This window comes from Pyxicephalus adspersus, chromosome 9 (assembly GCF_032062135.1).
Source record: "Pyxicephalus adspersus chromosome 9, UCB_Pads_2.0, whole genome shotgun sequence".
Taxonomy (NCBI): domain Eukaryota; kingdom Metazoa; phylum Chordata; class Amphibia; order Anura; family Pyxicephalidae; genus Pyxicephalus; species Pyxicephalus adspersus.
Genome location: NC_092866.1, coordinates 20,364,990 through 20,376,708, shown reverse-complemented (window position 1 = coordinate 20,376,708; position 11,719 = coordinate 20,364,990). Strand labels below are relative to the sequence as shown.

At 34.9% G+C, this 11,719-nt stretch overlaps 1 protein-coding gene across 1 annotated transcript in view; it reads right to left on the bottom strand.

Moving 5' to 3' along the window:
* Window positions 1-1,336: 1,336 nt before the first annotated feature.
* LOC140338498 (uncharacterized) overlaps window positions 1,337-11,719 on the bottom strand; it is a 153,772-nt gene continuing 143,389 nt past the window's right edge. Inside the window, exons 7-11 of the mRNA XM_072422737.1 lie at window positions 8,694-8,818; window positions 7,989-8,050; window positions 6,026-6,077; window positions 3,183-3,267; window positions 1,337-1,426 (exon numbers count right to left, since the gene is read on the bottom strand). Of these exons, the coding sequence (XP_072278838.1) occupies window positions 1,337-1,426; window positions 3,183-3,267; window positions 6,026-6,077; window positions 7,989-8,050; window positions 8,694-8,818 (414 nt within the window). The remainder of the gene's footprint in view (window positions 1,427-3,182; window positions 3,268-6,025; window positions 6,078-7,988; window positions 8,051-8,693; window positions 8,819-11,719) is intronic.

Below are 11,719 nucleotides of genomic sequence, written 5' to 3'. Positions count from 1 at the left end.
TGTTGCCTCTAGGGCAAAGCATCAAAGTGGAACTAAAGTCTTGCTTTGAAAAAATGGCAATCAGGCAGGCATTTATTACCACTTGATTACTGTCCAACTGTCAAATATCACTAAACTGCGCATGCCAACCTCACAGTATTTGTTCAAGATGGCCAAAGATCACAAGAAAAGAAGAAGATGGCAGCGTCCTGCAACCAAACTAGGAAAGACGAAAATCATTGGTCCAGGTCAGCTTTAATGTGAGGCTTACCATATATATCAATTGGAGTCACTGTAGTAATACCATCTTCAATCTCTTATAATGGCATTATCATACATGAACCCCTAATTTCTTCTTTAGGCTTACAAAGCTATAAGTAAAATATTAAATAATACTTAGTGCTAAAGCATAGCCGACTACTATTCTGGTGGAAATCAAGAAGTGAAGATAGTTACATCTCTGCTGTAAAAGGTTTTTAGTCCAGGACCACTATTTGGACATGTTACAAAAAAAGATAGGTTCTTTAAACTCAAAAAACATCATGCATGTAATTTTCTTGTTTTACATTTGCATAGCAACAGGCATTACTTGTGGTAAAGTGCATTGTGATGTCTTGCTGGTGCCAGGTGTGTTTGGGTACCCTCCAAAATTAATGTTACGGATAGACACCAGCAACACACATTACTTTACTTTTGCTTTAGTGTGCAAAACAGCACTGCATATATTTAAACATGGCCTCAAAGAATATTTAAATTAAAAAAAAAAAGTCCTGAATAATACTAATGCAACTGTTTTTATTTAGTGTGAAATTAAATTTAGGTTGCCTTTCACATGGTTACTGTAACATCTATTTTTTTAAAATATTTTCAAATCAAAAGTAATAGAATATGCTAAAGCTACATACACACGTCAGATGATTCTCCTCCATTAATCGTCTCATGTCGGACGAGAATATGGCGTGTGTACAGCGCTCGTTGTTCATGGATCCCTCCTGGTGGCATGGAATGATCATAATGAAAGTGAAGGGGAAAGAGCGCAGCAGTTCTCCCCTCTCTATACAGCAGAAGGGCGCTGTATGTATATCGCTCGTTCATGCATCGCGCAGTCTCTTGTTGTTGGAATGGATCACATAACGAAGTGCTAGATAACAATGACTGACCCACCCGAAGCCAACTTACAAGCCCTATCAGCAGACATAGTATTAGAGTCACACCATTGTACATGCTGCTATCATTGCATGCTATAAGAGGTAAGAACAGTCTATGCATTTGTCAGATAATTAGTAGTTTAGGATTTTTGATATAATAGAATGAATACATCAATATATTGACTTGTTTCAGTTATTAATTATTCAAATTAGTAAAACTTACGCAACATTTTTTTCTCCTCCTTTTCGTTTTCCAAATCAGCTGTAAGCTTCTGAATCTCATTTTTCTGTGATTTCACCTAAACATGGGACAGTGATGGAAAGATGTTAGTCAAAAACAAAGACTTTTGGACCAAGTTGCTGCCTACATGTAAAATCTCTTTTTTGGTGTGGTCAATGCCTGTTTTACTCATTTAAACCGTATGTATAGCTAAAACATTTTAAAAATTAGAACCCCAAAACATTTTTCCATTGCTCTCTGCCTCTCTGCCTTGGAGAGCTTTAATAAATCAGGGCCCATGTGAGGCACAGTGAACTGCACTGCACATAGTGGGAATGAGGCCTAAGAGAGAAATGATCAGCTTAGGAACCAGATAGGACAACAATGAAATTTTTGATAGCAAATCAAGGAAGAAAATTGGGAGTGATGCTTTTGTGGTGTTAAAAAGCTACTGTGCCAATAGCTTTGCGTTAAACTTCACAGGTACCCAGACTAAGGACGTTAAATTATCTACATTTTCTTAAGCAAGAAGTGAATAAGCTCAAAAACAAGCCATCACTGACCTTAACAGGTAATTTGTATTTAGTCTTTCTTTTTCAAACATTTCAAAGATCACACCTTTTTTTTTACAGCAGAATACTACTACTGCCTTTTTGGAAAAAGCTAAGGAAAGTTTACTTACGAAACTGTAAATTTTCCAATAAAAACAAAGACAACCACTTAGAAATTATATTTTTAAACACATGCGTGGTGGGTCATCAAAAGGCTATGTACTTTACTGTTTCGAAGAAAATCTAATGAAAACACTATTTCATTTAGCGTATACATAAGGCCTTGAAGTTAAGTGCAATTTATTGCCTAGATAGAAGCTAAAAAGCTCCAGCAATTTAGACATGTTTCATATGTTCCTTTTCTGTTATTAAGACCCAGACAAACATCTACAAAGTACAGATATTAGCTAGGTGTTAGAGAGGAACTAGGTGTTTTTAAACAGTGATGTAACTTTACTCCTCTGAGACATGGTGCAACCATGGCCACAAGAAATCAAGTTTTAAAAAACAATCAAACACAAAAAAGGTTTCACACACTATAACACAATTGTAATCAAATAATTTGTGGGAGTGTGGAGTGGGAGCTTTTCCTGCCTCCATATCACTATTTGTGCTTCAATGATAGCTGTGACAGCCTACTGCTTAGCATCAGGAGAACTGAAACTCTACCAATTAAATTAGAAAATCTGCACTCCCAGAAATTTTTGCAAGACTGAGCAGTCTTTGTGAAATGCAGGCTTAATTGTCATCAAGTTATGAATAAAATGTACAGTTGTGTAACCCTAATTGTTTTTTCAACTTGTGTCACACCACTAGATGGCAATGTGTCCTCCAAACTGTTTAACAAATTGTTGTTGTCTGAGACATTATTAGATTTTTTTCTGCTGGTGTCCAACAATTTTTCACAAAAGATATAATTATGAACAAGTGGCCTATCGTAAACATTTGGTAAAAACAAACAATTGTATTAAAAATTCAGGCACAGCCATAATAAGAGGTAACAACAGGTACAGCTATCTTATTTACTTAGTAGAGCAGGAAGGAGGGTATAACTATCAACTTTCAAAGTGTGAAAACCTCAGTGGTGTCCAAAGACAGTAATCAAAACCAGAAGGTCTATTTTTCCAGCTAGCCAAAGCTAAAAAAGTTACATTTTACAAATCCATCCACTAGCTGTGTGGGAAACGAGACCCTTCAAATAAAATCTATGAAGGTTTTCTGGAGACCAAGCTTTTATAAAAGGTGCATGGGCCAATAAAGATTGAACACATGACTGTCAATTACCTTCTTTCTCAGAATCTTAATTTCTTGTAGTATCCTTCTCATGAATATAGCCTGGGCCTCGTGAGCAGCTAATGATTTTTCCCTCCTGTAATAAACAATATTTTATGTAAAATATCTTTTAACTTTTTATTACATTTTATTATAAGATATACAGCAGAAAATATGCACATATTAAAAAAAAAAAGCTGCCACAGATTATTCTAAAATTGGCATGTTGTGGACTTAGGAGTGACTGCTGAAATTATTTACTGGGAGCAATCAGAATTTATTTAGTACACGCCAAAAACAACACGTATGCAGCTTGCATCAATACTCATTATAATGCACACACATGGAGGCGAAAACAGCCTTACTGACTAACTCAAATGTGAGATTTTCACTTGTAAGACCACTGCTTAATTTGTGCGGACTTGTTGTATCCAATACTGGGGTTACATTGCTACGACAGCAGTGGGCAAGTCAAGACTACTTTCTGCTCATTTAAAAAAGCACTCAAAACCCATCTTTTCAAACTTGCCCACCCATCTTCTGCCACCTAACCCCTCACTACTTCCCTACACTTCATATCTCTCCTCCTATTGTGTGATACTTCCCCCACCTCCTAGATTGTAAGCTCTTCGGGGCAGGGTCCTCTCTTCTTGCCTGTGTCACTGTCTGCATATGTCTGTCATTTGCAACCCCAGTTTAATGTACAGAATTGCCCAATATGTTAGCACTATATAAATACTGTTTAATATTATAAATAATAATAATAATATAATAATAATTATATTAATGGAACAGACCCATTACCATGGCTAAAGACCTGACTAATTGAAACAAACCCAGTGGATTCAGCCTACTAGAATTTTCTCATAACAGAAATAATTACTTCAGGTGACTAATCCTTCATTTAAACAAAATTAAAAAAATGTCAAACCAAAATAAAACCTGGTAGTGTTAGGTACTTTTAAAAACAGAAAAGGAATTGAGCAATTCAAGATGCACTTATGAAGCTATGATTCATATTTTTCATGCCTAAATCTAGCTTATTGCATTTTAATTTTATGTCATGAAAGAAATTATGTTGAAATTGGCATTTTAAGTTAATATATAAAACATCAGACCGTGATATATTTGGCCAAAGACCAGAACCATTCCCTAAAAATATACAGATAGAGCAGCCCTCAGATTATGACAAACATTCAAATAAAAAAATGCAACTTTCCATTGGTCAAACTTTGAAAGATTTCTAAATTTAAAAGAATTTGTAGATGTAAGTTCTTTCTGTATAGTAATATTGTAGTAATAGGTAGTCAAGCTGAAGTTTCTATGTCAGGTTTTATCTATTATTGGAATATTAAACCTTGACTATAAAATATGTTTTTATATAGCATGCGCAGGGAGGCGTGTGTCACTCAAAGGGGAAGAATCTTCCCCCCTAGTGACGTCATTATGTCAGAATCCACCTACTCTCCCATCGCAGGCCTGAGCCTGCGATCCATACCGGAGACATACTGGTTTCCTTCTACTGAGCCGCGGACTACCAAAATTTTCTTGTGGACAACCGGTTGGGGACCACTGATATAGGAAGTATTATATTCATTGTTTTGTGAAAATTAACATGGCAGATGTTCTGCTGTTGTGGGTCATGTAATTAAACAGTAGGGCTAAAGTCAGAGAAGGTTGTTCCATTTTTGGATTTTTTTTAATGAAGCAGTCAACCTACACAATGTTTATGTTCAATATATTCTGAGTGTTATGGGTACTTAGGGACCCCTGCTTTTTCATTCACAGGCTGATTGGCCGATTACTAAGTCTCTGTTTCTGCAATCTACAATTCCACCATCCCCTTCCTACACATATATTAGGCTAGCAATGGGTTTCTTCCGGGTACTCTGGTTTCCTTTCACATTCCAAAAACATGCAGTTAGGTTAATTGGCTTCCCCCTAAAACGGACCTTAGACTGTGTTAATGACATATGACAATGGTAGGGACATTAGATTGTGAGCTCCTTTTAGGGACAGCTAAGGACATGACTATGGACCTTGTAAAGCGCTGCATAATATGTCAGCTCTATATACTGGATAATATTAATAAGTGATTAGTAATAGTGGTGAAAACGATTCTTATTTAGATGGAATATAAGGCAGGTGAATAAAACACTGAACACAAGTAATAAATCCTAAGGATTTATTTAAATTGATTTTAAATACTATCATAATATTGATAAGCAACACATTGAAAGTTTTTAATGCTTATCAGTAACTTGATCTTACACTTTCGCTGTTGGTTTTGACTAAGGAAGGCCAAATTATAACAATATTTTCTATGGCAGACATGTTGAAGTCCCATAGAGTGAAAACTAAATGTTCAAGGCCATCTTCATAACAGGATGTTGTTGTTAATCAGTAAGAGATTTTGTATATTAGATTAACAGAACAAAATGGTAACGTTAATGAAAGTAGAAAAAAACATTTACTGAACTATTCAGCTGAACATTCTGTAAGCAGACAGTGAATTCTTAGCAACCAAGAGAGTATCAGAAAGTCTTTTTATAATCTGTGTTTTTTAATCTTTAAAGTAGATGTAAATCCAATCACTAACATTTTAAAATGAAATTTAACAAATTTTAGCTTTCCTTAAAATAACACTGTCATTTAACTTTAAATGTTTGTTATTTTAAAATATAAACTTAAATGATACTGTACATGGAACCTTAGCAACTAAATGTCATTCAGTAAAGGTTTACATCTATTTTAAAAGCCTGATCAAAGACATTACAGTCTGTTTCATTTTTCCTTCCCGATTTCCAATAAAACTATTAATTATTCGCATTTCTCCAGTAAGTATTTTCACTGACCACTGTGTCATCTCGGCCTCTAAATCTTCTGTATCCACACGAGCTGCTGGGTCTGAAAAAAGACAGATATTAAAGCAAAGCAGAATTTCATATAAACTGCATAAGTGGTTAAGATGTCTTACAATCCAAAACTGGAGTTTCAGTCTTTGTTACATACCAGCTGCAGAAAATATCTCACTAGCTCCTATACAAGAACACTTCACCAAATTCCATTCAATTTCAGCAGCCATTGGGTAAATTACGATTTCAGATATTTAGATTTCTCATTTATATTACTGCACAAAAAGTTAGGCACTTTTTTGGTGTTTTTGCAGAAGTGTAAATGTTCTTGATGCAACAGGGAGTCCTTTCGAAAAAAGGAGGAATGGGGCTCCCAAGGCACAAGAACCCAAAGGGTGGTCCAACAAGAAAACATGATCTGGGTTTAGAGATGAAAACAATTCATTTTAAAAACATAATAATAAACTAAAGTGCTGTACAGATGTTAGATTTTTATCACTGGGATAATTGTTCATGATTGTTGCAGGTGAAAATCCAGAAATGTTACACACATCCCATGATATTGGTTACTGATCAGGTGGTGTGCTAGATTACCAAATACCCAACCACTAACAAGGACTACTATAGTTTCCTGCAGTAAAATTAATGGAGGGTCAGGAATAGAAGCTTCCTGACTTAGCTGATTTCCTGATTTATTCCTAATTTAAATGACTAAAGTAAAGAAAAAAAATGATTTATAATACACTGTGTTTTAGCAAATTACTTATAACACAGTTTACCAAAAAAAAATTTTTTTTCACTTGCCAAGGATTTTTTAATATAGTTAGTGTGTTTTAGGTCTGCTGAATCCAGAAATGACATCAGTTTAATTGAATTGGCTGTAGCTCTTGTGATACAGGAATTGGAATAGACGATTTTACCAACAACAAATGTTAACACAGCATATTATTATTATTCTTTATTTATAACAATGTTTTGCATTTTATATATTAAATGTAGCATTATTTTCATGAAACTTTCATTTGCATTCTAAAATTTGGGTGCCATTTGCAAAAATTTACAGAAAACCTTGGCGGTTTCAGTGAGGAACAAGGGGAGAGGTTCCGTAAAGATAGAAAGGTGATGGAAGAAAGGTATCAGGGCAGATGGGATAGACACATGATGGCAGACTACTGCTGGAGCCTTCAACATGATTGTCCTGATCATCAGCATAAATAGAAATCATTCAAACTGAGTTTTTCAATGACTTCTTTGTGATTTGTTCTATAAATATACTGAAAATAGTATATATTGACATTAAGTATTTCATTTTGTATACGTAGGCATATCTAGTTTCATTTTGCTTAATTTTGTTTCATTAGTTTTCTATGAGGTTATCATTGAGGTAATTATTTCAAAAACTAGAGGCAATCTAGCAATACCAATACCATATTAGGTATTAGGTAATAGGTACCATATTAGGTAATCTGTGCATTAAACATAACCTAAAATTACTTTAATCTGTTTGGCAAAAAAATGTATTTTGACCAGTGTAGGCTTTACATACTTTCACTGTTTAAAACAAATAGAAGCATTGCTAGCATGTGGGGAGGTTGACTGGAAGATAGGGACAGCAGTAAAACAAGACAAGAAGTATTACAGGGCACAGGACAGAAAAGAATATCTAACCCACCAATAAATCCAAAGAAATTTTATTTTTATGTCATTATTTTAACATAACACAACACATGAAGTCAAATAGTTCTATATTTCACTTTAGATTTGTTTTATTTAATATCGCCAGTTTAATGTGGTTAACTTATCAAACTCACTTTTTGTAACCTGGTAGAATGTACTCTGCAAATTTAACAAAAGTTAAATTTAAATTTCAACAAAAGTTCCAAAAAAATCAAGGTTTTCAATTGACAATGTACATAAAACAAGTGAGAAAACTATAATTTAAATGTTTTTTACAGACTCATACCTAGGGAGAATGGAGGAAAGTAACTCATTGTGGTTGTATTTGTCCAATCCTGATCAAGGTCTCTGCAAATAAAAGAAAATGACCGCTAATGAGACTGTACCACTGCATTTATATGTAATTACCTATGAAAAAAAAAACAAAAAAAATGGCGTACGACATATATATATGAAGTCCATATTATTATGAGAACAGTCTAATATTACAAATCTATATTTATGTGTTATTAATGTTAAGTGTTTATTATATTGATTTTTTTATTATGAAAATAATAAATATATAATGCAAATAAATTTGCACGTTAGAGAAGCTTTTTTTATCATTATCCATTCTAAATGATATGTTAACCAACCACTGCTTTATATCATTTTAGGCACGTTTTAATCTCAAACCTACACATTCTGGTGACAATAAGGAACTGAAATACATTGAATGGCAGGCAGAAATAAATCTGAGTTTTCTTAAACTGCCTTTGGCAAATTTGTAAAAGGGCATAGTGAAAAATGTCAGATTTGTTCTGGAAAATGTTATACTTGTCTGAAAGATGTACAGAAAAAGGCATATTTCTAAAAGTCTTTCTGTGGAGGAGTTTAACATCCAAGCACAAATGAAATTGGGGTAACATTTTATGCCTTGGTTATAAATTATGCCACCCTATATACAACTAACAGCTGAATCACTTTTTTTGAGCAATGATCATTGTCCTACCGGAACCTGCTGTTTAAGATGATATCGTCAGAAAAGTCACAGCTTTCAAATAGTTTGATTGCTCTGCTGTCCGCCTGAGTCACAATAGCATTATAAAAACCCACAAGGGATACATCTTTCAGCAGCTGCAAATTAGAAATATCTTGGATTAGATCATATACTTGACATATAGACTTTACCACCTTGATAAAACTAAAAACACATAATTCAATCCCTCCAGATGATTAGCTTGCAGTGAATCATTTTTTTTATTTTTGTTTAACTTATAACTTTTCCTTTATTATCCCCCTTCCCTCCATGTTTAGGGACACTTAATTGTCTCTTCTTGTTTAAGGTCTTTGATACATAGCTAGCTGGGGGTACACATATACTGCTCCAGAGTCTCTTTACTGGGCTCCTAGTCTCTGTACATGCATCAAAACCGTAATAATTTTAACATAAAGGACACCCACCTTCCATCTAATTTGTGGATGAATGATGGGGGATGGCAGGAAGAGGTAAGTGTATGAATTGGGAAGTGTGCTGGTGGTAGGACTTTTAAATTTTACCATGTATCAAAATAGAGCACTTAGGTATCAAAATAGAGCACTTTAAAAAGTATTTTGTTAGTCAATAAGTAATGGGCAAATAAACTTTTTAGTATTTGAAAGCCAAAGCTTGGTTCCTGACATTTTTACACTTCATACTGTGCTTGTTCATATCAAGTGAAGTTCATATCAATAAATAACAATGTTTGCATTTTTTAGTGATAATATGATACTATGTACCTTTTATTCACTTGTATTACTGTAGGTTTACTCCATTTTGTACGAAATGAAAAAAAAATATTTATGTAATCTTCCTGACAGAAGCCTGGCAATGGCTGTTTAGTAAAATGTGGAGATAGATGCTGATATGATATTCATACACTAGATGGCAGCAGAGTAATATCTGTATCTGGAATATGGAAGCAGTTATTTGGACTCTTGTTGAATATTGCAGAGTAGAAGTTTTTATAAAATGAGGATTGTGCTTAGACTAAGTCTTTAGGGCATGTACAGACCTCCATTTTTTCAGGCTTTTGTAAGTGTTTTTACAGCCTTCAAATGCTTACAAAAAGCCCTGTAAAAATTAGTTTAAATGAAAACAAATGAGTCTGTTTTTTGTGCAGGCCTTAGGCATTTACAAGTATTGGTTCAGAATCTCTATGTAGCTGCTAGGGATGGTTTGCCATGCAAACGCCTCCATAGACTTGCAGTCAACTACTAAAAAAAAGCTTTGTGCATGAGTTTATGAGCTTTGCTAAAGATTTTCAAGGTGTTTTTAAGCCAGTGAAATGCTTGCTGAATGAAAGAAAAAAACACAGGTGTTAAGATGTTTAAAAAGCCATAACAAATGCTATAAATGCCTGTAAAGGCTTTTGCTAACACAAGCATTTTTCGCCTGAAAATGATCCTGGAGGCCTTGCTGTGCAGAGTAGGTGCCCAGGAACATCCATGAGTTTCAGAAGCAGATCTAAACAATCCAGATCAGCCCCTACACATTGATTTTTGAATAAGAATAAAAAAAAGACATATATTACATCTAAAAATCAATACATTTATCATTTCTAGGAGAGTGTTTAGAAATAAACAGTAAATCCTATTTTTTTCAAAAGCTACCACAATACTTCCAGCACAACTAGTTATAACATCACTCAGGTTGCACTTTGTTCATACAGGACACCTAGCAACATTGGTGACAACCTTTTAGTACTTTTGCAGCTCACACAGCAGTGGAGAGAACTAATGGTCCAACCAGCACTCAGTTGGTTTTTGTTTACTCTTTTAGGGTATTATCATATATCCCAAAAGAGTCTGAGTCACATTTAAAGCCTAAGAACAGCTGTCCTAAAGTGTCAGTAAACACATCCATATGCCCCTGAGGTAGGTTGGTAGGTCCGTATATGCAATTTACACGGACCTACCAGGTACACTAAAACTGGCTTGGATGACTTTCTTTTTTGAACTTCCGTAAGTCTTTGTGGAATAGCTTGAAATATTCTCAGAGGTTATTTTGGACAATATTTACATGATAGCAACACACAATCACTACAGATTTGCTGAAGGTACATCCACTGATCGGAATCTTCTGGTCCATCACATCCCAAATGCTCTGTATTGGATTGAAATGTGGTGACTGTGGAAGCCATTTGAGCACCGTGAACTCATTATCATGTTCAAGAAACCAGTTAGAGATAATTTGAGCTTTGTGACATGGCATATTATCCTGTTGGAAGTAGTCAGAAGATGGGTATACTGCAGTTCAAAAATGGATGCACATGGTCAGCAACAATACTTAAGTACGCTCTGGCATTCATGCACCAATATCCAAAAGGATACTTGTGCATGAAAATTTTAGCAAATTAGTTTCTGAAATACTTTGTTCAGCCTGCCTGGCACCAGCAACCATGTCCCATTCAAAGTCACAGGTCAACTTTCTTTCCCAATATGATGCTCAGTATAAACTTCAGCAGGCCGCCTTGACAATGTCTTCATGTTTGAAGGGATTTATCTGCTGATGAGATATTTGCATTAACCTCCCTGGCGGTATGATTATTTTAGTATTTTTACCAAGCGGTACATTTGACATTTAAAAAAAACTTGTTAGTTTAAATTTCCGAACTGATTCCCTCCCCCGCTTGCCCCGATTCCCGCTTGGGGTTACCACTTTTTATAATGAAAATAAACCCCGATTCACACTCGGGATTACTGCTAGGGAGGTTAACAAGCAGCTAAACCAATGAAATAAAGTGGCCGGTGATCAGATTAACACAAAGTTTAACATCCAGAAATCACATATGAAGTCATAAAATCTCAGTTCATTAAAAAAAAAAAAGGGGAACAGGAAGCACCGTGAGTAAGCAGGGCTGCTTAAGAGGCAAACTGGAGCATGCGCAGTTTGGTGACAATGCTGGGGAAAAGCAGCCCACAGATTGCTGCCACCACCATGAGGAAAGTAAAGCTACTGACAAGATCACCAGTTATTTACTATTTGTATAAACTAAT